This window comes from Scomber scombrus, chromosome 17 (assembly GCF_963691925.1).
Source record: "Scomber scombrus chromosome 17, fScoSco1.1, whole genome shotgun sequence".
Classification (NCBI taxonomy): domain Eukaryota; kingdom Metazoa; phylum Chordata; class Actinopteri; order Scombriformes; family Scombridae; genus Scomber; species Scomber scombrus.
In genome coordinates, this window is record NC_084986.1 from 14,950,182 (window position 1) to 14,976,447 (window position 26,266).

General features: G+C 41.3%; 1 protein-coding gene across 2 annotated transcripts; it reads right to left on the minus strand.

The window, feature by feature from the left end:
* Positions 1 to 1,651: 1,651 nt before the first annotated feature.
* On the minus strand, positions 1,652 to 25,953 carry ppp1r13bb (protein phosphatase 1, regulatory subunit 13Bb). Of its 2 annotated transcripts, none has more exons than XM_062436708.1 (18): positions 25,663 to 25,953; positions 25,236 to 25,399; positions 17,733 to 17,880; positions 16,614 to 16,733; positions 15,644 to 15,714; positions 11,339 to 11,440; positions 9,709 to 9,883; positions 9,385 to 9,584; positions 9,123 to 9,263; positions 8,750 to 8,942; positions 6,013 to 6,146; positions 5,447 to 5,891; positions 3,814 to 4,616; positions 3,586 to 3,723; positions 3,358 to 3,491; positions 3,075 to 3,241; positions 2,729 to 2,928; positions 1,652 to 2,071 (listed from the first exon to the last, which is right to left on the minus strand). In XM_062436708.1, the coding sequence occupies exons 2-18, from the start codon at positions 25,242 to 25,244 to the stop codon at positions 2,030 to 2,032; spliced, it is 3,222 nt and encodes a 1,073-aa protein (XP_062292692.1). In that variant the 5' UTR covers positions 25,245 to 25,399; positions 25,663 to 25,953; the 3' UTR covers positions 1,652 to 2,029. The 2 variants fall into 2 exon arrangements, with proteins under 2 accessions (XP_062292692.1, XP_062292691.1); XM_062436707.1 differs by having other exon boundaries at positions 9,099 to 9,263.
* Between the last annotated feature and the right edge of the window lie 313 nt (positions 25,954 to 26,266).

A 26,266-nucleotide genomic window follows, 5' to 3' on the forward strand; every position in this document is an offset into this window, starting at 1 on the left:
ACACTATATACAGGTTTAAGCCATGATAAAGCCCAGGCCACTTGCACACTTGGCATAATACTCAGTCACTCACAGTTTATGACAAGCTGATGCACTCTAGATGTTCAGTAATGTGATAGATAACAGTACTGTACATGTACTGTATTGTTGTTACCCGGATGGTGTTTACCACAGAGGGGGCAGCTAAAGGGGGGAGAATGGGGAAATTCAGGATTGTCTGAAGCGAATCTGAACCTTTCCATTTTCAGACGCAATAACTGCCTCATTTATCAATAATTTGACTTATACAATTTTGACTTTGGACTGCGTCTTTGTTTGGTTTGTTTTTTGCAAAAATGAAGATGTTTTTTAGAAATATGATCACTAGTTTGTCAGCAGCACCATGCTGGTCCTGAGATTAAGTGTTTCAGGTGGAGTCTGTCACAGCCACATCACAATAACTGGCATGTTTGGTAATTTGAGAGCTAGGAGAAGAAAAAAAAAGGTTTGTGATTCTATGAATATGCAAGTTATTAGAAAATGAGTTTCTAATGGGGCAAACAAAGTCAGAGATGGTTTGGCTGATGATTTCCAGTGCCTTTTCATGTAGAGATCCTGCTCACAGATCTTCTTAAAAACATTAATAAAAACGCACAGACCTTAGAAATAAGATCCAAAACTGTTTAAAGCCAGGACTCATTTAAAACATGATAATACTGTTAATTACTTGAGCAAATTCAATGAAAATAGCTCAATTGGCCCCTATAACACCTTCAACGACACATCTGATCCTCAGCACTGTTGAAATGACAATATCTAATTTTTACTTTCAAATTCAAGATCTTTCTCATTTGCATCTAGTTAACACTTGTTACCCAATTGCATCACACCTTTTGGAAACTGCAGCATGTGAGCTATTAATTTCTGGCTTAATTAGATTACAAAAATATAAACTCGAACTGAATTGCCCATTCAAACAGTGTTTAAAACAGCTTGACAGATCTTGAAATCTCATGTTATAGAAAAAAATGGATTACTGTTCGAAGCCTTACTTAAAATTGGTAGGCGCTTTAAGTTTATTTATCTTCATAACACACAACACTCCTGCATCCAGATTTAGAGTTTTAAACAGAAGACACTGAATTAACAAAGTCTTGCAGTAGTGTTCATGAAATACAATTTACAATAAATTGTGAATTTTTAAGTCAACCAATATTTATCTTTTCTTTAATACATTTGCTTTGTTCTGACTGGGCTGTGTAGTGAATACTGAGGATTTAAAACACCTTCTGCTCCTCGAGAAATGTCTAGAAAGACTTCAACTGCCTGGAGCTGTTAATCATTACTGATAGCAGCAAATCAATTGATTATCTCACTCAACATTTCTGCAAGGTCTTATAGAGTAATAGAATTTAAATAGTTGAATCTATATTCATCTTTGGTTAGAGTACAGTTAAAATCAAACACAAAAAAAATCTCCCTAGACCAGGGTTTTTTTCTGAGTTAGGGTTTTCTTTTTCTGCAAAGGGGTCAAATTGGTAATTTAAAAAAAACAAAAACAAAACAAGAAAAACATTTTTTGATAATTTCCAGTTACTTTATAGTGTCATGTAAACCAGTGCCACCATTACGGGATGGAGATGGCTGAATAGGTGTGCAAGAAATACTGAGACAAGGTTAGTGTTTTATTCTTCAAGTTGATCAAGTTGATGTCTATTACATAATGGACATTGAATTGGGGTAAAATCAAGTTGGGGCAATGACAGCAACAGGTTGAATGGGGGGGTGGGGGGGTCAGGATGGAGTGGTTTAAGAGATTTTCGCATTTGGAGTGCTTGTGTTTCACTGTGTGTGCGTCTATGTATGTGTGTAAATAACTGTGTCAAGAGTTCAATGCCCTCTGCTTCAGAAAAAAAAGGATTTTGTAAGAAGCATGAGGCCAGGGGAGATTATGGCCATGGGGAGAAGATGGAGCACCAGGCTCCTTTGTTCTTGGCTCTTGGGTTTGTCACTAGTCCAGCTGTTAGCCAGAGGTCAGCGGAGCGGGACGCTATGCCAGGGAGCGCTGACGAGGCTTGATCCTAGGATAGAGCTGTAAAGGATTCAAAGAGAAAGAAGAGAAACTTTTAATATGAATAATTTGAATTAGATTTTGTAGGCTTTACTTGTCACTGACCTATTTCAATTTTCTTTTCTTTTTTTTTTACATTGTTACAGCTATGACTACAGCTACACAATAAATCAAATACAATGACTTTGCAATAATATCAATCTTTCACCAACCAGAATATATTGCAATTATTACTTGATAATTTGCCAGAATCTAAATACATTTTTTATTTTGCCAATTACTGCCTCAATTAATTGTTTTATCAATAAAATTTAAGAAAATTCGGATTAATATGACTGACCCAGCAGTCCTAATACGGTTGGGCCAAAAAAAAACAATCAAGCCCTAAAAAAATGGTCATAGTGACTTCATCAGATGTTTTTTGTGTTACCACCAGTCGGAGGATGGATACCTTAAGAAATGTAATTTACAATGAGACAAACAGAACAATTCATTTTCTGATTTACTTCAGGCTAAACAAATCAAAAAATGGGAAAAAAAATGTCACGCACTAAAGGATAAAAAAATAATCCATATTACATTGATAGTCAGTAATGTAAACATGACAATTTCCAGGTTGTCCTTCAAATAACGTTTATTATTTCCCTACAGGTAAACTGATTAAAACTTCGTTGTTACCCCCAGCAGGTTGCGGGGTACGTAGCCCTCGTTGTCCTCGTGCCTTGCCCACCACCAATCCGTTTCACTGTCATCCTGTCGTCGCAGAATGGTGATGGCGTCGCCCTCGCTGAAGGACAGCTCGTCTGCGTTCTGAGCTTCGTAATTCCACAGAACGTACACCGTCCCTTTGTTCATTACGCCCAACTTCTCCTGAACACCTGCACAAAAGAGTCAAAACCAGACTGTCAACACAGAGTGCATGTATCCTAAAAGTAATTATTTTTTTTGCAATAACCATTCAGGGTTGAATTGTTATTTTTATTCTGGAGTGAACGAGTAGTGTCCTGGTAGTGTTGATAGTTACCATATAGGAACTGGGAACACTGGATGAAGCCCTCCTCCATTTCTTCACACTTATCTGCAGCTGTCTCCACATCACTGATGGTGGTAGCAAAGATGGCTGCCCCTGACTCAACCAACAACTTGCAGAGATGAACACTGTTGCAGGAGGCAGCGCAGTGAAGTGGAGTCCTATTCAAACAAAGAAAAGCAGGAAAACTCAGAGACAAGAACAGAACGAGACAAACTGGGTAAAATTTCTTTAAAACAATCACTCAAAACTCTTGTTTCGGAGAGCTTGGACTCACCATCCGTCACTGTCTGCTGCGTTAACGTTCACACCAAAATCCAGCAGGAACTTGACTATGTGGTGATGTCCTGCACACACAGCGTTGTGCAGGGGTGTGATGCCCTCATCATTGGCAGTGCTTGGATTATCCACCTGGAAAAGAGAAGGACCCAGTTGAAAAGATGAAGGCTTATCCAAAATGCATGTATGCAATAAATTAAATGATACGTAAATAGGACCAGCATACCTCATAGATGATCCTCTGGACGAGGTCAAACTCTCCCTCCAATGAGGCATCCAGAAGGAGAGCCAGAGGGTTAAACTTTACTCTGAAGCCGTGGCCGGTGCGGTCAGAGTCGGGCTTCTTCAGGTTTGTGCGCTTCTCCTGTAATAATGGAGAGAAAAGACCAGACTTTAGTCATTTAAAATACTTCAGATGTAACCTTTAATAAGTTCTTGTGTATGTGCCTCTCACCAGGGGCTGTGACAGCATCGTGCCGCTCTCCTCTGGAGTGCTGACCTCGAGCACAGGGCTGGGCAGCGAAGCCTCAGAGCTTCCCACGTTGTTGTTGTTGTCATCCTCCTCCTCCTCCTCCTCCTCTAGTCCCTCTGCCTCAGCTGGGTCCTCAAGTCCTTCTGGAGGGGAGGGCAGCGGCTGGTTGTCATTAGTGTCAGTAGATGGAGGTGGAGCCTCAGAGCCCAGCTCGTCTGCCCCGGGTGGTGGCGGCAGCAGCGTCTCAGACAGAAGGTTGCCATTGTCTGTATCAGCCGCAGAGTCACCTCCCAGATAGCCGGGAGGATTGGCTGGCTGATAAAATGGTGTTCCATTACCAGCACCATTACCACCTCCTGATCCACCGACTCCGTTTCCCTCTATACCTCCTGCAAGAGTGTTGAATCTCTGGTAGAGTAGTTTCTGGATGTTGGGCCCACTGGGGCCCTCTGGCTCTGTGATGGAGCTGCGCTTCTTTAGGGGTCTCGGAGCATTGGCCAGCTTTTTGCGGAGCACCTCAAGATCGGCATCACTTTGGTAGCGCAGCGGGGAGTGTACCATGGGTGTTAGTTTAGTGGGGCTGAGTGGTCGAGGAATGTTCTCCACACTGGGAGGAGGCGCAGAGGGTTCAAGGTGCTGGAAGCCTTCATGATCATCCAAGTCACCGTCAAACATATCCTCGCCACCAGGTGGGCCATGGAGCAGCGGGAAGGCCCCTCCAGCCTGGACGAAAGGCAGGGGCGAGGGAGGTGTTGAGCTTGGCGGGAGAACAGGCTTCCCGTACACTAGAGACAATATGAAAAAAGTTTTTGAGGAATGTGAAGAAACAAAAGAAAAAACCAAACATCTACAGTGAGATTAGAACTGTAATCAATCAGTATTTTCTTTACTGATTCTAACAATAATTTTAAGAATAAAATTGTCAGTGAAAATTGCTAATCAGAAATTTTCAGACCTCAATATATTTTTATTTTATTGATGTTTTGTGAACCCAATTTACAATGAATCAGTGAAAGTAGAAGATATTTTAGAAGTTTCAATATGATGTTTGCTTGGCACTTATTTTTATTATCACATCATTTTTGCAATTCAGATTATGTACTACCTGACTAACGGTGACGTTTGAATAACTACAGTATATTTACCAGTGTGTGCTTTTTTGCTCAGTCGTGTGTATTTTTAAATGTATCTACTTTATCTCATTTTCTTTTTATACCGTCTTGTATTTTCTCATTACTGGGCTACAAGTGTTGCTGTCCACTTTATTTGTTTGTTTTGTTTATTATGTGTAACTATGTCCATAAACCTCTTTCAGGAGTCCTTGTAAAATAGAGAGAAAGTCTTAAAGTCTAAAAGATAAATCAACTAGTTGTTTCTGCAATAACTGTCATAATTTAAGACGCATGGCAGATGTGGAAAATACTGTCTGCTGTAACTTCATAAAAAGCTCATGTTAACCACTTTACCAATTTTTATTTAAGAGGGCAAAATGGGATCTTCTAAGTGGCAGTAATACAAAAAGAGACCTTTTCGCAGTAAAAAACATAATCCAATGATTCTTTCAACAATCAAACTGTCTCATTATGAAAGCAGCCTCTTTCTTCTCGGCTCTTACCTGCTTTGAGAGCAGGCTTGGGTGGCTGGCTCTTTGGTGCCGCCTGCTGGAGGTACATGTGATAGATGGAGCTGGAGTTCATGGTAGCTGGGCCTTTGCGGGGCGACTGAGGCCGTGATCCTCTGTCTGGGATGAAGGGGCGTACTGCCACAGCTGGTGGGGGATCCAGTCGCTCGCTCAGCCCAGGAGGAAATAGCGGTGCGTTCGGCTGGAAGGTGGGGCTCGGCGGCACTGAGATCCGCTGCTGGATCTGCTGGGAGGATGAGCCTGTGGTGGGGGGGACACGGGGCCAGGCAGGAGCCGGCGGGTTTGGGAGCGGGCGAGGAGGTGGTGCGTCCTTGCGACGGTCCAAAGAGCTGGCTGAGGTTGCGGAGGTGAGGTGGGAGCCGTAGGGAGGTGGCTGTGGCTTGGGTATGGCAGGGGAGGCCATTTTGGAGTCTAGCACCTATGAAGAAACATTAAAGCACATTATTTTTTCTTTCCCAATTACATCAGGAGGTTAACAGCTATAAACACAATGAACATCCTTGTATACATTAAAGGGGATTTGAAGAAAGAACACTCACCTTTTCTGCATTTGGGGCAACAGGGGAGCCTGTGGGAGGGCTCTTGCCCTGGGTGTCAGTCCCTGAGTCTCTTCTCTCAGGAGGCTTTAGAGATGTACTGGTCTTGCCTACAGTAGGCCAACCAGTATCATTAGCTACGACATAAACAGGACACAGTAAGTGTGTTGCAGAGGGAAAAAAGTGGTATGAACAGAATAAGTCTCTTTTACATCTCTGGGTAGTAGCAAAGCATGTCCACCAGATCTAGGTCAAAATGGTTTAATTTCCATATCTTTAATAATTCAAGTGTTTCTGAAACAATTGGAATTGAAGTATGCATCACGTTTTATACACGCACTGCATGTACATTTGTAACATTTTGACCTAGCATTGGTATTAAATGGAGGGTTCAGGATTTTGAGAAGTGTATCCTATTAACCAGAAACCACTGAGACATTCAAACACACTCAAAGCTTAATTTTACACATTCGTAAGCAAAAATAATGAAGGAATCAAGGTTAATCAAAAATTCCTGCACAAAGCTATTATATAAATATTTGTGTCAGATGATGGTCAGGTCATTTTTCAATCTTTTGAAAAACTCTGTGTTGAAGGTCTTTGCAATTTTAAACATGAGCTCATGAAATTGTATTTTGGTTGTCAATTTATCGGAACCACCACAAATGAAACATTTCAAGAGGGGCTATTGATCAATAGGACAAAAATCCTGAGCCTTCACTTCACAGCGATGATGGAAATGAATGTACCTGCATTAGTATTTTACTGCTGTGCTTGTATTTAGTCATGTATTGTTTTAATTGTGTTACTTTAGTAACAAGCAGACAATTCGGGGATGGGCAACAAGTAACTAATGTAATGCAACTAATGTCTGTGTTTATTTTTAAACACTGACTTATCCCAAAAAAACTAAGAATATGTGCATGATTAAAAAATGCACATCAAACAGCAAAGATAGGGTGAAAAGAAAGAGAATGGAAAAAGAAAGACAGCAAAACAACAGTAATAGGTGTCGTAAATTTCAACAGAAATCAGTTTCAACCCAAAGGTGTCTGTGGCAAATTTTCCAACATTTTCTCTAATACCTATATTTTGATGTTAATTAGAAACACAGTACACAATTCATTGAATGATTTCTTGTGAAGTTCTAGCTTTAGATTTAATTTACAGAAAGAATAAACTAAAATAGATTAATAGACAGTTCAACAAACACTAACCAGAGTCTGAAAGGTATCAGACTGATCTGGGTCTTTCACAGATTATTAGGAGTAACAGTTGCTAAGTGAATCCAATGATACTTTGACATGAACAAGTTTAATTCCTTGTCATGTAAAGTGCTTGGTCGCTGTGAGAACATGGCGTGAGGGTTAAAGTTTGTCGGGGGGGGGGGGTTACAAAAGCACCAAATATTTTGGACTACTTTGTATGAGTAAATTCATGAGACACTAGATTCATTGAACCTTCTCAGAAGTGCACAAACGCACATGGGATCAGCAGTGCTTCATTAGTGACATTTTCTTCATAGGAGGCACCATGTCAATTGGGATTACGAGTGTAAAATTTCTGCAGATGGCAGCAAAGTGTTTCAAGATGGCAGCACACTAGCTTTGACGTCATCAGCCAATCCACAAAGGAAACACTTTAAATGAAATGTCAACATGTACTCATGCCAGGTTATGAAAAAACGGGCTGAGTACTATACTGGCAGGAAAGCTTAATGACGCCAAACAAGGCTGCTTCTGCCAGTCAGCGATTGTTCGAGTTAAGCAGGCACAGATGCTCATCTCCTCCTCAGATTCTACAGCTGTGCATGTAAGCTTCATTTTGTCTGAGACTAGAGGAGAATATCGGTCCCATCACTTGCACAGATGATCAGTTTTGTGGAGTATGAAAACATCTGCAGGTGTAGTGTGATTAGGCATAACCCATTCTTTGGAAACTGAAATTCTCAGCCAATTAAAGAAATAAGCAATTTTTAAAGATTTAAATAAGATTATAGGCCTGACTCTGATACATTACAGCTGTAGTTTGTAGAAAAATCTCCACAGCATGCTGAGGACCCTGTGCTTTAATTGAAAGAGAAGGTTCAGAAGGTGCCATCCCTCTGCTTTATGCAGCACTGTGCACTCACGGGACATGCCGTCAGAGCCAGAGGAGGCTCCAGGGCCCGGGTGTGATTCTGGAAGGGACGGGGGTACCGGGTCCACAACGATGTCTAAATCAGACACCTTCCAAGGGGCGGGAGGCTTTCGCACACCGTCTGCCCAGCAAGCGTTGACCCCACCCCACACCCAGTGAAACAGAGACAATACAAAGACATGAAAGGAGAGAAAAAGGGAGGTAATCACAGCACACACGACACAGGAAGAGAGTGAGTCCAGGCAGAGAAGTCAGGTATGAAGGAGACAGCGTAACAGTAGGGCCCACCAGGGGATTTCAGTCCAAAGCTTTTCATGCGAGATGCGTTAAATGTGTAGTTGTGTAAGACTCCATGTCTTCAAGCTACTCTGTAACTGAAACAACCTCCATCTACTTTACTACCAACTCTTCATGTTCTTGCTGTCTTAATGAGAGAATGAAGGGAAAAAACCTTTCCTGCACCTTCAAAAAAAGAAAAAAAATGACTGAATTTCCTTTAAAAGGTAATAATATTCACTACTAACTACACTTATGCTTCACCTACCTACTTGTTGCATTTTGAGAACAAATACACACAGTAGATGTTTTTTTTTTTACTAACCTGACTTGACGCGGCCGTGGTTGGCTTGATTATTGACGCCCAGAGTCTGAGGCTTCAGTGGGTCGGGTGGTATGGCGTAGCCCCCATCCTGTCGGCCTGGCACAGGAACTTGGATGTACGGCCCGACAGCAGCCACACGGCCAAGAGTACCAGGAGCTGGCTGTGGAGAGGGAGGCCCGTTGGCTCTGTTTAGCTGTAAGAGGAGAGAATCCTTTTTAATTTTCAAAGTATTCATGGTCAGAGGTATGAAGGAGAACGGATTTCAAGTATGTTCACAGCAGCCTTCGTCAGAACCATTTTAACAAAAAGAGTCTTAATGGGGAGATGTGTTGAGTGGTCCTAGTCTTACAGGAAGGTTCTCTTTTTGACGTGCCTCAGCTTTTTTCTTGTAGAGGCGTTCCCGGAGCTCGCTGATGCGCTTGTCCATGAGCGTCACTTCCATGTTGCGCTTGTTCAGAAGCTCCTTCTGTTGTTGCAGCTTGCTGTTTTGATCGTGGTTCAACTTGTTCCGGATCTGAGGATGACGAAACGAAACAGGCGTAAGCGCAGATTCACTAGTGCTCAGGAGTGACGTAAACACAGTGAACACTATAAAACATCCATCACACATCTCATATATTTTCACTAAGCTGTACCTGAAGCTCCTGGTACAGTTTGCGGAGTTCTAAGGCTGCAGCGCCAGTTACTTGGCCACCCAGGGCTGTCTGTATGCCGTTAAGCTTTCCCCTCCGCAGGTCCTCCAGCTGCAGGCTGAGCTGCTCCACCCTCAGCATGGCCGTCTGTAACTCTGCCTGCTTCTCTTGGAACAGGCCGCTGACCTGCTCAATCTCTGCCGCTGCGTGTGAAAAACCAATCAGCTCACTCATAATTTCACTGTTTGGTAACACTTGTTAATTAGCAGAAAATTAGAAACCTTATTTTCATCAACAGTACCACCATAATATTGTATTTATACATACACAGGTTGCCATTGATGACCTTGCTGTAGTCCACCTGGCCTCTCATTGCTCGAATCTTCTTGAGCTTTGCCTCCTGGCTCTCCACGCGTTCCTTCAGCCTCTGCAGCTTCTCACTTTCCGAAACGGTTTGTTGCTGACGCCGCTCCTGCTGCTTCAGGTAACGCAAACGTTGCTCCTTCAGAGAGAGAGAACGAAGAGAGACAGAGATTTCATGGGTAAAGAAGTGAATTATGACTTCTAACTTCGGTAATAATGCAAAGAGTCTCAACAATGCTCCTTTTCTAAGTTTGAAAAAACAGGACAAATACTGTTAAAAACTGTTTAAAAATGACAGAACTGGTGATGAATTATTTGGTGATCAGTAAGTAGACCATTAGCTGCTCTACTCTATTGCTATTCTTCAGTCCGAACCACACATTAATACAAAACCACCACGACACCACATCACAGCTTTCACAACTACAGATATCCATGTGGCAGACAAAAATTTAAAGTAGGCTAAATCTTTCTACTGTACGTGTTAAATCAAATGCTACACTGTGTCAAGACTGTCTGAAGGCTGAAAAAAAAAAAGGGTCAGATGACTTCATATCTCTACCCAACTGAGAACTGCTCCAGTTTAGGTCCTAAAATAGGAAATGACAGGCCCAGGTTTCCAAATGACCGCGGGGCTTCGAGTGGGCCTACTTTTCAGATACTACAACAAAGCCAATACATGGTCTTTCTATCTGCCGGTCTACAGTGGGCTTCTTCTTCTTGCATGACCAATCAGCACAGCAGTCAGACTGTGTTAGTGTAGTGAAAGGTCACACAGAGTGACGAGGTAGTCTGGTTTTGTTGATGGTGGACTAAAAAAAACCTACATAAAAAGATTCTTTATGATTACTGATAAGAAGGTGTCGATTAAGGAGGACCTCTCTAAATGGTTAGTGAGAGGTAGTATCCCCAATAATTTATATGCTTGAGTAAACCTGTGAGTGACTGAAGTAGGAATTCTGACAGACCAGGCAATCCCGGCACCGTCAACTCATGCTGCACCCGTCTCCTTTCTTACATAACTGTTTGCTATTTCAGGTCATGGTGGGGCTCGTTGAATCAACAGTAGTCTATTCTCTCTCAGACTGAAAGCCTCAAGACTGTAGCACAAACACACTTGACCTTTAATTTCAGAGCAAGTTCACACACAGCTCATGGAAATACATGAGATGATGAGAAATATTACTTAAAGCTCCATGAAATTAATAGAGGAGATTTGGTCTGTTAGCCTTAAATAAAAGTCTTTAGTGAGAGTAACATTTGGATGTTTAGAGAAAAAATAGAAACTATTCTCTCAACTGCAGCAGCCGAGAGCTCAATCCAGACTCAAATGTACATCCATCAAATTCAGCAAGAAGACAAAATTTAGGTTTTATGGGGTACGCCATTTACTGACACAATTTCTTCATAATTTTGTTTTTAATTTGACATTTATAAACAATATCCGCTGTTCAATTATATAGTAATAATATAATAGTAGTGTAGCTTGTTGTGAGCTTCCTGTGCTGAGTTACCTGTGCGTCCCCCTGCTAAGATAGAGTAATCAAGTGCCTTAAAAAATAAAAGAAACAATACAATGAAGACATGATGCTACCTTTGCAACAAGCATCTGCTGCTGAGCCTCGATTTGCTGCTGCTGTCGTGTGGCCATCTCCTGCAGCTCTGAAAGCGTGAGCTCCACACGCTGATTCCCAACCTACACACACACACAAAAAACAAACAAACAAACAAAAGGATAACAGGTCAACACATTGAGATTTCTAGAAATCGGACCAGCGTGGCCTGGATATTGATATCAGTTGCTTTGTCACAGGTGCAGCTGGTTTGAGTTATTTTTTTGCAATAGGCCAAAAAGTGAAGCTGCCTTATCATCTTCAAAGAACCTGACCTTTATTTTTTCCCTCCATGGGAGCTGAAACCATGATGATACTTTCAAGGGATACAAAAATCTGCATTTAGCTGCTCTGAGTAAAAACTAAAAGACAAATAGTTCAATTTTGTTTTGTGATGCCTAAAGCCTTGAGAAGTCTGCCATGGGCACCCCTGCAGTGTCATGTATCTGTGTATGTCATTGATGTTACGAATATGTACCTGGATGTTGTTTTAATAGCACTTTTAAAACGGAGAGTAAAAATATATGTGGCATTAAAAAGTTGCATAAGATAAAACATTACATACGAATAAAACCCAAAAACAAAGTACAAAGAAGTACTCCGTAAAAGCCATTTGCAGGAATGATTTTAAAAGATGTCTGGGTTTGGCAGCCAGAGGGTCAAACAGCAGGACACTTTACAGAGAGCAGTGAGATTCGGGCTCTCCTTCCTCCACAACAAGGCCTTGAACATCATTATGATGAGACTTTAATTGCGAGGAGTTGCAAGGCTCAGGGGGCAATGTGTTATTCTCTGTTTGTACACATGGCATAGGCTTCACATCACATCACATGGAGAGGAAAATACTGAGCTGTAGAAATGAATCTTTCACCAAAATGAGCACATAAAACACCACAAGACTGTTCTGTTACAGCATTTAATATAGTTTTATAATGGTTTAATATCGCTTTACAGCGTTTAATATCAGGTTGGATTTCCAGCAAAATCCATCTGAATTCCTCTTTGGTAGCCTTTTGATCCAGAAGGGATGAAATAAAGCAGAACACTATTATTACTGTCATTTCACTGTAGTAAGTAGAGCTACAGTTGAAAATGGTTGTTTTCATTATTGGGTCAATCTGCTGATAATTTTCTATTCATCGATTCATCATTCGGTCTATACAATGCCAAAAAATACTTTTAAATACCCATTGCAGTTTTAAAAAGCACAAGATTATGTCATCCCAATGAAAAGTCTAAAACCTAAAGATATTCAGTTTACTGACACAAAAGAGAAACGAAAGCAGTAAATCCTCATAAAACTGAGAATGTTTGTTTTATGTTTTTATCGAAAAAATTAATCAATTACCAAAATAGATGCAAATTATTCTCATATTAAAACTTCACACAACAAAAAACTTTAAAGTTAAGGGTTTATAAAATGTAGCTGAGACAAAGGCAGACCGATGTAACAACAAACTGCTATTTTCACAAAGTATATGCTAGCAGTTCTGTGAAGCTTTACTTTCACAAAACAGAGCTTTGAGCTAAATGCTAACTTGCTCACAAACACAATGCTAGCATGTTAATGTTTTGAAGATATAATGTTTAATGTTTGATATTCACAAGCTGAAACGTTGCTGTAAAGTTGCTGGAGTTTTTTCCTCTTCAGAAGTTATAATGTTTACAATGCCTAAAGCTTATTTTAGCATGTTAGCATGCTAACATTAGCAAATTAACAAGAAACAATGGTATACCTGAGGCTGTTGGGAATGTTGTTTGTAAGGAAGATATTTAGCCATTTAGTCAAAAATCTAAAATATTGGACAAAATGAAATTTTGACTTGATAGCCCTCCGTAAGAAGTCAGGTGGTCAAAGTTTTTACAACTCATCAAGGCCAAAAAAATGGTTCACCGCCAGAAACTGAATTCCCCTTCTGGAGCCAGATATCAGCAACCATGTGTTATACAAGAGTTCACAAAATAAAGAAGTCTGGCTATCACATTCAGTCCTGTTTTTTTTACCCTAAAACTGTTTTTTGTACACTCTTCAGAATTTCCTAAAAGCAGTTTCTACAGTCAACACACTGGCAGACTATTCTTCAATAAAACAGCATACTGAATGAGGGGTGAATGCAGTCCCCTGAACTACAAGCGGCATTGAAATGCTGAAGTACTGCTCGACTTTGCCTTTAGGAAGTGTTTTCAAAGACCGAGGAGAGAGAAGAGGAGACGATGCAGGAAATGTCATTGTGTTTTCCACTGAGAAATGTAGAGTATCTGTGTGGATGGAGCAGTCTTTAAAATGTGGAGGAATTAACAAGAGGAATACAAATAATATATTAATTTAAATGTATATGTTCATTGAATGTCTAAAAGTTAGTTAAATTTGATCCTGGAGACACAACAAAGTCCAGGTTAAATAAACATGACATGCAAAAGGAAAGAATACCGTATACACTGCTCCTCTTCAATTCTATGATGAAGAATTTTTACGACTCATCTTGCCCAAAATAAATATTCCCAGGAATGATTGTGAAGTGAGGCAACAAAATCCTTACATACATCATTTCATCTCCAGCAGGGATACTGCCCATCTTGCTCAGACTGTTTCCCTACCTGGCATTTGTTAAGGCATTTAAATATAAGGTTGTCTAGGAAGACTCGGGGTATGGGAGGACGAGGTGACTCAACCGAGGATGAAATGAGGAAAGCGGGGGAGGCCACTGGCACACACAGGCACGCTCAAATGCACTCAGGCAACGCTGCATCAGTGACAATTCACCGGAGGGACAAACCGACACACACACGCACACACCCTCAGACAGTGATGAAGAGGGAGTTGGAGAAACACCCTACTGAGCAGCCGACCACAAAGGCAGAGAGAGCCTCACTCATGAGGGTTGTAATCGTATTACAGTACTACATCACCCTCTACATCATGTATAAATTTGTACATATCTGATTGTGAGAAGCTGATAGTGATGCATGATTATGGCTTAAACGATCAGCAGGATAATGTTTAAAGAACCTGTTTTTTTACAATGATTATTAATGCCAAAACATCTTATGGATACATTAAGTATTTTCTATTCGAAATGGGCAAGTTACACTAAATGTTTCAATACTGTCAATAGGCTGTCATCTTTAATTACAGAAGCTAAAATCATGCTATAAAAATGAGAAGGAAATGAGTAGGAATGATCGCTGTGTTCCCCTGGGGCACCTCTGCTCTTTACCAAGCAGTGTTCCTGCTCACAGGACGATCAGCTCTGCTTGGTGGAGAGAAAGCCTGCAGGCTTTGGGCAGCAGCCCGTGGAAAAGCGAAAGCAATGATCCTCTTAGGTACCGTTATATCATCCAGCGGCCTGACTGATATAATCCTTTAAATCAGATATTAGGAAGAAACTCGGACACAAATGAGCCTCGGCACTTAGGAGGTTAAGCAGAGCCAGCCGTCAAGCTGATCATGCTTTCCTCTTTAAAAGAACAATTTGCAATGATAAAAGATTATTTGATTGTTGCATATTATAGCGTGATGTGGCTTAAAAAAAGAAAAGTCAATCAATAATTGAACTTTACAGACCCATAAACATATATAACCCCTAGACACAAACAGTAAAATGTCGATTATCAGGATATTCTGGGTGCTCTTGTGCAATGCTGCTATAATCTTTTTTTTTTTTGGAAAACAAAAACCACAATCCCTCCATCTCCTGCTGCGCTGGATGCTTCCCTCCACCCTTAAGGTTGAATTAGTTTTGATTCCTTGACCGCAACACTTTCCTATTGTGAAATCTGGGACAGATGGTCGGAGTGAGACAGGGAGAGAAAGAGGATGCCACGCCAGAGGCTACTTTTATCAGACTAATACACATCTCCAACCACAGATCCTGGAGCTAGAGCTGAACATACACAGCGACGGGTACACAACAATACTGCCAGTTTTACTGCTCTATTTCCAGACACACTGCCAGTATTTCCCCATCAATATCATCAGTGTGTCTGGAAATGGAACAGTCCTGTAACATTATTGCTCTTCAAAACTGGCTTAATATCCAAATCCACACATAACCACAGATAGTGAACTTTTACCTCACATGAGTAGATTAAAGTCTCCTCTGAGCTTGTCTTATGTACTATAGACACAGCAAAGTGAAATCATCAGGGACAAATGGCTTCCCTGTTTGTATAAACTCCAACATAGTTTTCCTTTTAACCCCAATTCATCCACTGAATTACAACAGGCTATTTTGTGAGCGCATTTCTATTTTAACATCATTTACATGACACTAATTAAGTCTCACCCCATTCTCGTTGTGCTTCTCTCCAGTGTTTCCACTTCTACGGCTCGTCTGCTCCTGAGTCTGCTGACTCCCTGCAAAAAAAGAGACAGTCACCGTCACAATTCACACAAGTGTGGACAGACGAGAGCAGTGCAGATTCAGAGGCAGCAACCATTGTCAGGAATAGTTTGAAAATTCACTGACATGATTGCACACGACAGAACGGATTTAAGAACTGGGACAAGGACAAGGACTTAAGCCACCTGACACAAAGTTGTTGGGTTTTTTTTAAATAAGAAAGGCTTGATGGAGAGAGGAGAATAAATTAATTTAAACTTCACACTTTCTTTATGCCTTTTTTTTTTTTTTCGTCTCACCTGAATCATTGTCAGTGAGTTTCTTAAATACCTACCACCTGTTACCTTTGTGTGTATTTCCCCTTTACATATATTTATAATAGACCCCTTTACAGTGACATTTAAACATTGGTACTGTGTCTCAGTGAGTCTCTGATTTTGTGCTTGGGCTGGTTTTAATGATCAATTTTAAGCATTGGGCACATTATACACCTGGCATTTAACGTGGCTATGTTCCATCCAAAACAATAACACAAGATTAATATTAATGCCGTGTGTGGGTGATTCATTCCTTCAGCATGCCCCATCGAGTATCCTACAGAGCCTTTGAAACTGTTTGTACTTTTATATGCCGGCTCAAAGAAAAGGTCACACACAGCCTATGGTTTCAAGATTCATAAGACAGCTGAAACTTAAGTTTAAAGAAAGCTGTGCAGGTATGGATATCAACAGCATCAGTAGTATGTGAGGTGAAAGTAAAGGGAGAAAAGGACACAGGGATTTCCCGGCACCACTACTGGATGGCTGCTCAGCTATAGATGCTGGTGTCAGTGTCTCTCTGACGTCCCTCGACTCCATCCTCCTGCAGGGTGGAGAGACTACGCAGAGAGTTGAGACACTCTGACGATGCTCACCTTGATCGCTGCCCTCAGTCGGCGAATCTTCGTGCCGGAGGAAGAACTTGACCTCTTGTTTCCGTGGTCCCCATTTCTGCAGATGTTCATACATCATGTGCTCGAAGGGGATCGCTCGTTCTGCAGAGAGAGTCGAGTCATGAAAACAAGACTGACATGTTAAGACTGTCAACAGCAAAATTTGTACCAGTTAAAGGCAAATTCAACCAAGAATGAAAGATAAAAACTCAACAATGGAAAATGTTGCAATCAGATTAAGGAAAAAACATCACAAAATAACAGATCTGAGCACTTCTTGCTTTCATCCGTTTATCTGTTAAAAGCGAGTGTCTTGCATTAGGTTTCCGAAATTAAAATAAGCCTTTGGATCTTTAGGAAAACTGTGATAACTACAGGCTGAATAGTTTTTACATTTCAAGAGGACGGCACTCTGTGGGCAAAAAGAGAACAAAAGACAAAGAGACGGAGACAAAGACAGAGAGGTTTTAGGAGGTTTGGGGGGGCAGGCGGCTGCATTGTCAGGCACAAGCCGAACATGATTGCATAACGCGGGTTAATAAAGCCCTCGGCTGGGATGTTGTTTTCAACAGGGGAGTGGCCCCTCAGCAAAAATGCTGATAACACCGAGTGTGTCAGTACGAGGATGGTGATGAGAGCGAATGGTTTCGACCATGTGGAATCTGTTGTGACAGTGCTGTGGACTGAACCGTCACGTAACCCTTTTCCGTCATACTAATTTGTACTTGAAGTGAATTATTCTAACCTGGTGGGAATGGGAACATGTATTTCTTCTTTTGACAGTGTGAGAATTACTTTCTGGACTATCCATGACTGATTTCTCTCCGCTCAGGTAGTCACGCATGGCCCTGCTCAGCACCTGAACATAACTTTGATAGAGTGCTTGTTTTTTTAAATCAGCAAGGAAAGCTAAAATGTTCTTATATGACCTTCACGGATATATACTTTAACTGCTTCTTTCCTCTTATATATGGCATGTTCCCCACCATGAAACCAGCACTCACCATTCTGAAATTTGGGGCATTTTGTGCACTGCCACAAATAGTTTCAAACAGTCTCTCACACTCTATAACAGGTAGCTCGACTTCAACCACGTCTTACCGTTGCCTCTCCAGACCTCGGCCAGGTGGCAGCCGCTCTCGCCAGGCTCTTTGCAGAACTCGACGACGTCGCGACACGTCGTCTCAGGAGTGATGGGCACCTCAGTCACAGCCTGTTCCCCATCACTGAGGTACACCGTCAGTATCATCTAAAGAGGAGAAGAAGAATAAAAGTCAGGAGGAGAGTGACAGGAGAGTAGATTTAATGATTCTGTTGGAAATTGAGCTGTTGTTAAAGTTTGTATAAAACAGCACAGTCAAAAAAAAAAAAAGAAGGATTTGACAGGAATAAAAAATGGCAGATCACGCTGACAGAAATTAAGATGACTTGCAGATAGTGTAGTGATAGTGTAGTGATAGAAATGAGAAAGTGTAATTTGTCTGACGGTGTAATTTGAGGGCGAAGCTTAACCCGCTCTGGCGTTGTACAAAGCCCAGTGTGCTGACGCCACATTTCGTTGTCCACCAGCCTCGACTGTTAGTTTGAGCTGCTGGTGGACTCATGTCTGTGCCTGCCACAGCACTGTTTATTGTGATTAGGGCCCATCATGGCGTTAAACATACACAGCCTGGACTGGGAGGTAAAGACACAGCAGTACGTGCCCCCACATGCTTATGTCTGTACTCATATAGAAGCAATAAAAGATCACACACAGCTTTTTAAGCTCTTAACAAACAACATTCAAGACATGTCGAATCTGTGCATGTCTGAGGACATCAATCCAAAATGTTGGCCTTTCTTCATGTGTGATGGTTATAAAAAAAGGGGGGGGGGGGGGTTACGGTTGTAGATGTGTCTTCAAGTGCTCCTTTGTACCCACAACTATCAGACAGCACAGTAGAAGGCTGACATGGGAAAGTTCCTGCGTATGTGTTTGTGACCTTTGGACTGATCTATAAAAAGGTACTGATAGTCTGTCTTCAGTTTGAAAAGTAGGAATGAAATAACAGACCAATTTATCAATGAGCCGTCTCAGAAATAATGGAATTGTGATGATCAATTTATCATTTAGGTGCGATAGATTATCAAAAGCAACAAATACCTTTTCTGTTACATCATTGTCAATTGACTACCTTGTGTTTTCTGCTGTTATTTAGTCAAAATAAGCTTTTTTAAAACTTTGGGCCCAGAGAATTTATAACTTGGGCATTTCCCACAAATTTTTACAAACTGCACCTTTAATTCAGACATCATCTGGTACTGGAAGACAATTTACACTAATATCAACAATTATGTTGTGGATACTATATCTTTACCGTGTCTTGTGACATTTTCTAATGTTTCACTGTTACAACACTGAAGCATCATAGATATAGTTTTTGACACTAAGACAGACAGTCCCTTTAATCTCAAAGTAAAACACACACATGCACACACACACGCAAATCCTCATGCATAAAAAAAGGAAGGCAGGAAGAAGACACACATGCACACACAAAAGAAAATCCTAAAATCCAGATGAGCTGATGAAAACATATCTAAGAAGATTCAGTCACTGCAAAGTACTGACTCACTGGTTTAAATACTTCTGCAAGGCATAAAATAAACTACTGATAATCCATTTAGAATTTTGGTTGTAAAATGTGAAAACATACAAAAACATTTTCAAAAAATGTGATGACTCGATTCTGGATAAACAACTTTCTGGTTCCTATAATGAGATTAATCCAAATTTTGGTTGAATAAAGCCTCACGTGCAGGATGAGTCTCTCTCTCTCTCTCTCTCTCTCTCTCTCTCTCTCTCTCTCTCTCTCTCTCTCTCTCTCTCTCTCTCTCTCTCTCTCTCTCTCTCTCTCTCTCTCTCTCTCTCTCTCTCTCTCTCTCTCTCTCTCTCTCTCTCTCTCCTCTCTCTCTCTCTCTCTCTCTCTCTCTCTCTCTCTCTCTCTCTCTCTCTCTCTATCTCTCTCTCTCTCTCTCTCTATCTCTCTCTCTCTCTCTCTCTCTCTGATCTTTTCATTTGACAAAAAAAGAAATGTTACGCTCTCTCTCATCATTATGTTGAACCAGAAAATTCATTTAACAGATTTAATGATGTTTCCTATCTGCCTTGTTCTGGCCAGCAGAGTTAAATAAGCTTTTACTTCTTTGCTCGTGTCATTCGTGTTTGGAGAGGTGAGAACATGCCAAAAAGGACTGAAATGGAACAGCGTCTCTACAGGATATTTATTCCCCTCTGCAATGGCAGACAGATTTTTATTGTTTTTTCACTGTGTGTGTGTGTGGCACAAAGCGTTCCAGGGGGCTGAGGTGTGCCTTCCTGTTTCATGTGACAGGCCTTTTTGGTGTTATAAAATAAAAACAGGACCGAGAAGAGGTCAGAGAGGCAACCAAAATGGAAAATATACATATACCAAAGCCAGGAGCGTTTTAAAGGACGACATTTAAAGAAGGAAAGAACAAAACACTTGAACTAATCGACCTGGGCTGTGGAAAATTAAAACTGACAATTTTAATTATTTAATAGACAAAATGACATGAATGATAACATATTTGGAAGATGAATTCATCATGAAAATAATCTTTACAGCCTTCAACAATACAAGTCGTAAAATGTGAAGATAATGAACGATCTAAATTATCAAGAGTTTAATGGCACATTATTTACACTATCACAAAGGACCAAATGACCGACAACTACACCACTTCGGTATGTTGAGCTACAGTCAATTACAAAATGACTACAATAAAGCAACACCTGAAAACTGAAACACACCAACCTTGCAACACAGTTGCATGTGTTTAATAACGTATTAGCTAAAATAGTTCCACATGTGCACATTTTAGTAGACACTTCGATGCACTGAAGTCCCACCAGCACATAACTACACATGTGGGCCTCGGGCTGCATTTTGTAGTGCTTCAATAACTGTCAGAGTTATGCCCCTGACATATAAAAATCGAGGTTTACTCACTGAGCGAGCTATAGATCATTACTCCAGGAGTTTCCTGAAGACAAAGTGACTCATCGTTTTAATGATGCAACTATGTGATTCATTGACATTTTCTGCAGCAGCCTCTGAAACAATGTGATTATTTGTGCTCGGGAGCCTCTGAGACTTCACTCAGCCGATTATACACTTAACTACCTGGACCATTCAGACACTCACAGAGCTCATCATCCATCTATACGCTCATGCTGCTGTTTTTTCTGGTCAATGCAGAGATGCACTAGTAATGAATGTCGTCTTTGTGAGCTGATGTGCATTAACCCAAGAGAAATAAAAGAGTGGGAAGAATCTGAAAAAAAAAACATTGTGGTGGGTCTGCTAGAGAATAGTTATGTCCACATTTTACTGACAGATAATTGCTTTGCTAATCCCCAAGGGATACTGGAGAGCAACAAGCTGCATAATAAGATACAACATAGTACAGGAATAAAAAATAGTGGGCACAAAACAGCCCAGTATGCTCAGCAACAAACATCAGTCTGAACGCTGATAAGACTGGTGCCATTATTTGAATTTGCTCCAGTGGAGATCACTCTGGCATTATGTCTGGGTTTGACAGTAGTGCTTAAGAAAATGAAAACATGTAAGAAAAATCGAAATAAAGTTGAATAATTGGTCTGTCGTAAACTGCAATTTTATAATTTAGTAATGTATTACTGCCTACATAATACTAAATGACCACTAGATCAAAACAAACCTGGTTTCTGACCCACAGTACACCACCACAGAATACTGTCAAATAAACCTTCACATCAACACAAACTAATCATGTGTGACAGCAAAGAAAAGAGAAACTCCAGTAGTCCAGCTGACCGACCACTGGAGAAATACCAACCGCCCTCACTAAGGTGCGTCTGCCCATGTTCTTGACTCTTTTGACCGCCCTCCGTTTCCTCCTGATCTCCTTCTTTGGTGGCCGGTGGTGCTCCTTCGCCCAAATGGGATTATCCTTGGAGAGGCTAACAAGGCCACGTAAGACTATAGTCACAAACCTCTTCATCATAGCGCTCCTGCTTTTGCAGGCATGAGACTGAATCGTTACGCCATCCCGAGCAAACCTCTGAAAACCGACAGTGGTGTGTGCGTTAGAAAAAGTGCTGCAGAGGAGACTTGGGAGGAAAAAACACTTGCTGTGTGTATAATTCGGGGAGGGAGGAGGGAGAGAGCTAGAGAGAAACAAACAGAGACAGAGAGAGAGAGAGATAGAGAGAGAGAGAGAGAGATAGAGAGAGAGAGAGAGAGAGAGAGAGAGAGAGAGAGAGAGAGAGAGAGAGAGAGAGAGAGAGAGAGAGAGAGGAGAGAGAGAGGAGAGAGGAGAGGGGAGAGAGAGAGAGAAGAGAGAGAGAGTGAGAGGGAAGTCACAGGGTGGTGGGTGTGAGTGGAGGAGGGTGCCGGCAAGTCTCTCTATTGGTAAGTGTCTCTGGGTTGTGCCGCCAGCTGAAACACCAATGAGTCCCTTCTAATGAGAGGAGTTTGGCCACAGCTGTGACTGGCAGGCGGGTCAGGCCGCTATTATGCAGAGTCAAGAAAGTGGTGTGGAAAACACATACCTACATGGCCAGAGACATACAATGTGTCTTTTGGGGTGATGCCTAACGCTACGACGGGTACATCTGGAGATGGAGCATTCATCACTTACTTCTAAGAAGAAGAGATGTTGGGCTGGCCTGATGCCTGGCGGGATGACTCAAACTGTCATTTCTTCTCACAAATCCAGTCACTCATTTACTCACAAAGAGGTATCCATGATGAAGGAAAAAAGATTTAGTAGAATAGTTCTACCCGAGAAACAAAGTCTCATTAAAAGAAGAGAAAAGTGACCCTCACAACTTCCCGACAATTCTGTAAATACGCCCCAAAGTCGACATATTTAAATTGTTTTGTTCAAATCCCAAAGACTTTTTTGCATTTGGCATTACTTTATAAAATCAATTAAGTAAATCAATCAATCATTGAAGTAGTTGCCAATATTTTTTGTATTAATCAACTATTCATTTCACCCCTACTGAATTTAAGTCAGTGGTATAAGACGAGCTTAAGAGACAAGCTCTGCACTCATAACATAACAAAAATGCATATAAACAGAATAACGACTATTTTTTTATTATTGAATAATCTGTTTTTTATTTTCTTGATTAATGAATGTTGTTTTGTCCAGAAAATGTCACAAAATGGTGAAAATCACTGTTTCCCACAGCACAAGGTGACACCTTCAAATGTTTTGTTTTGTCCAAAACAGTCTAAAACCAAAGATATTCAGTTTACTGTTTTAAAAGACTAAAGAAACTAGAAAAAAAGAACATCTGAGAAGCTGGAATCAGAGATTTTGGACTTCTAAAATGACTCAAAACGTTTAATCCATCATCAAAATAGTTGGTGATTAATTTAATAGTTGCCATCTAACTGATTGATCGTTGCAGGTCTAATGAACAGTAAACTAATTAAAACCAAGACAAGCTCAAATGTGTGCAGCTTCCAGGTAAACAATCTGATGACTCATGATCTCATTATTTTGTTTTGTCTGTTCAGAGACAAACATACAAAACGGCTCTAGAGCAACAATCATACGGCAGCTAAATCCACGGCTAACGTTCACTGAGACATGATGAGGTTGTCTTTGACATTCTTGATGCAGCTCAAATATGCCAAACAACTGCCCATCTGGGTAAAACGGCAGTGAACCATACAGAGGAAAGATGAGGAAATGGTGTGACAAATGATGTGGAACAAACTGAAAAGTCCAATCAGCCTGGCTTTCCCAAAGCTGAATAAGGAATGCTGAAATGTTGTTGAATGTCCCAAGTTATTCTTATTTATTACTAACAGAAACAAATATACTGTTATGGAGAGAACCATAGGAAAGATATCATCTGCTGCCTAAAGGAAACATATGTCCCTTTGACTGAAAGCTGACTAAAGCATTAGAGGGGGGCATTAAGAAAGTCTAATTAATAATGTATACTTGTTCAACCCATAACAGGAGGAGATCTAGCAGGCTTGAACAGGTGAGAGTTCTTAAATAAATCAATAACTGACTCTTTTCATCTGTATACAGTGAGTTTCAGAAAAGGGCTCAACACTAACAGTCACATCCATTAAATTTCGGACATTTTCCTTTTTTAATGGCTGAGTGCTTTATGCTATAACTGCGTGCCATTTTGAACCAGCGAACTTCCGAAATGGGAAAGCAACAATAAGATGCAAATGTTTAATTCTCCTGTAAGTCACGTTCTGCCCAGCTCCACTGTGTGAGATTAATGCCACTTGACAATCTACTCAGCTCAAAAGTTCCCCTTAACAACAGGGCATTAGTCGACGCAGCCACACAGACCTAGATCTGCCAAGGTCTCATTGGCTACTGGAGTCACGCGAGAACCCAGCGCGGGGCTGCTCTCTGCTCCACTGGCTCTTTGACTCTGATAGCCTTGTTGGTGCCACGGGGTAAAAACGTCCACTGAGGCCACCGTCGCAGTCAATCCCGTGGAGTCCACGGCCGCAGCAAATATGCTGTTACTTTGCGCTGCTGGGAACTTAAAGCCACTCCAAAGACGTGCTTACGCAGCAGTTTGCAGGACTGAAAGGTACAACTTAATGTGATGCTGCATTTCTAAACAATGCACGATGATCTGGAGAAATAACTGGCCCAGAGTGACTCACCTCCGCTTATGACGACACCTAACTGAACCCACTGTAAACTCACCCTGCGTCTGAATTACACGTTCCCCTCCCTGAAGGCCAAAGCGGTTATCACATTCCCACAATTCATCACTGCATTCTCAGCATGAACGATAACAAAAGGAGGTCCCAACAAAGCGCTATTGGGACAGGGTTACCATTCAGGTTTTCTATTCTCTGCAACGTTGTGCGTCTTGAACAATAACAGCAGGGAAAACAACAGGATGAAAATATTTGTTCTTGACATAGAAATGACCCAAAACCTGCTGGACCTACTCCTGTAGAAATCATTTTGTTTCCAAATGATGTCTTTTAATACACAAATTCACACACATATTATCTTTATATTATAATATTGTTCTGTGCATTAATAGCATTTACACTTCAGATCCTCCCCCATCAAGCTTTGACAGGCACTGTTTACATTTTGCCTTCCTGACATTTCTGTCATAGCAATCATCAACGTGAAAAATGTAAGTCCTCCAGCTACATACTCATGTCACAGAGATACTGTACAACCAGATAAAGTGAATCCCTACAGTTCTTGAGGGGAATAAACTACAGCTGAATAGATCTGTAAAGATTAGATGTTAGGAAAGCGTTCAAGTGCATCAATCTTTCCTGAACCATCACATGTGAATGAGGAACTCCAACAAGTGTGGATGAAAAAAGGAGGCATAGTTTACTGTTTTAAAAAGGAGAAAATATCAACTTGGAAGTTTAATTGTGGAGGACACCGTTCAGTCCAATGAGTGAAAGTGAAGGAACTGACCTTTAGACATGGGATGGTGGATTTATAATCTAGATTAACCCAACCCCAATGAAAAGAGTGATGACATCTGCTTAAGATAGAACAAGGGGTGGATTAGTGTGCACTTACCGGCATCATATTGGCAGCTCTGACAGGTCAAAACTAGGGGTGCATCGGCAAGCTGGCTCACGGCTCCCCCGCTAATCTTCGATGGCAGAGTCAACAGAGACCCACCTTGCTAGTGATGGGCTCTGGTTACTCTAATGTGACAACCAACTGGGCCTCAGTGCTCTCTGTGAACCAAAACAGAGACATTCATCAGAGTGCTATAAAACTGAAGACTATCAGCGTCGCCAAAGTAACATGTACTGTTATCAAGCGAAACAAATGAGTATTGGGTTTAAATGGCCCAGGCGTGGCTCTGAGCAGCAGCTGCTGCTACAAACAAGCCGATGGTTAGCCAGCCAGTGCTCGCAAAGCAACGCCAAACGATTCAAAACAAAATGAAATGCAGTGCCTCTATATTACTGAGCAACGACATACTTGTTATACTCACCAATGTCAGAGGCGACTCATTGTTTCACCGACTAAATCGCAGCTACTGTACAGTTGAAGGCACGTAGCTGACCGAAGCAACTGTCAGCCAGCCAGCTAGCGTCCTCTCGGTGAGCTGTTAGCCGTGTTAGCTGCTTTCAGAGGCGGCTAAAGGGCGATCTCTCCGCTCTCGTCGGTCCTTTCTTGAGCTTGCATGGGTTGTACATGTGCACAAGCTGTCGATGGAGTGTGTCTCAGGAAAATGAAAGTGAATAAGTGTCCATCCAGGTTGGTAAACGTGTTTTATCTACGAACACAGCGACTCATCGTTGGCTAGCTAACCAGGCTGGAAAATACAAATATCTGGAATCCAGTTGTTGACGGAGGGAGGGGCGGGGTAACACAGCGGGAGGGGCGGGGTTACACTACAGCAGCGAGAGTGTCACTTCAACGTAGAATGTGAAGAATCCAACGTCCCCGCCCGCTGTTACTATGTTAGGACAGCAGCTCATCAACCTGCACCTATACAAAATATACTGCTGTGTTTAATGCAGCTCCCACAGGTTCACTTCAGCTTTTAATGAACTGTCATCTCACATTTTTACACGAGATGTTGATCATCATTA

Coding starts and splice junctions, on each gene's coding strand:
- ppp1r13bb (XM_062436707.1), bottom strand. Junction 8,943..9,098: donor GTCAAAAAGAGAACCTTCCT/GTAAGACTAGGA, acceptor CTCCTCTTACAG/CTAAACAGAGCCAACGGGCC. Junction 4,617..5,446: donor CAAGCCTGCTCTCAAAGCAG/GTAAGAGCCGAG, acceptor TATTGTCTCTAG/TGTACGGGAAGCCTGTTCTC.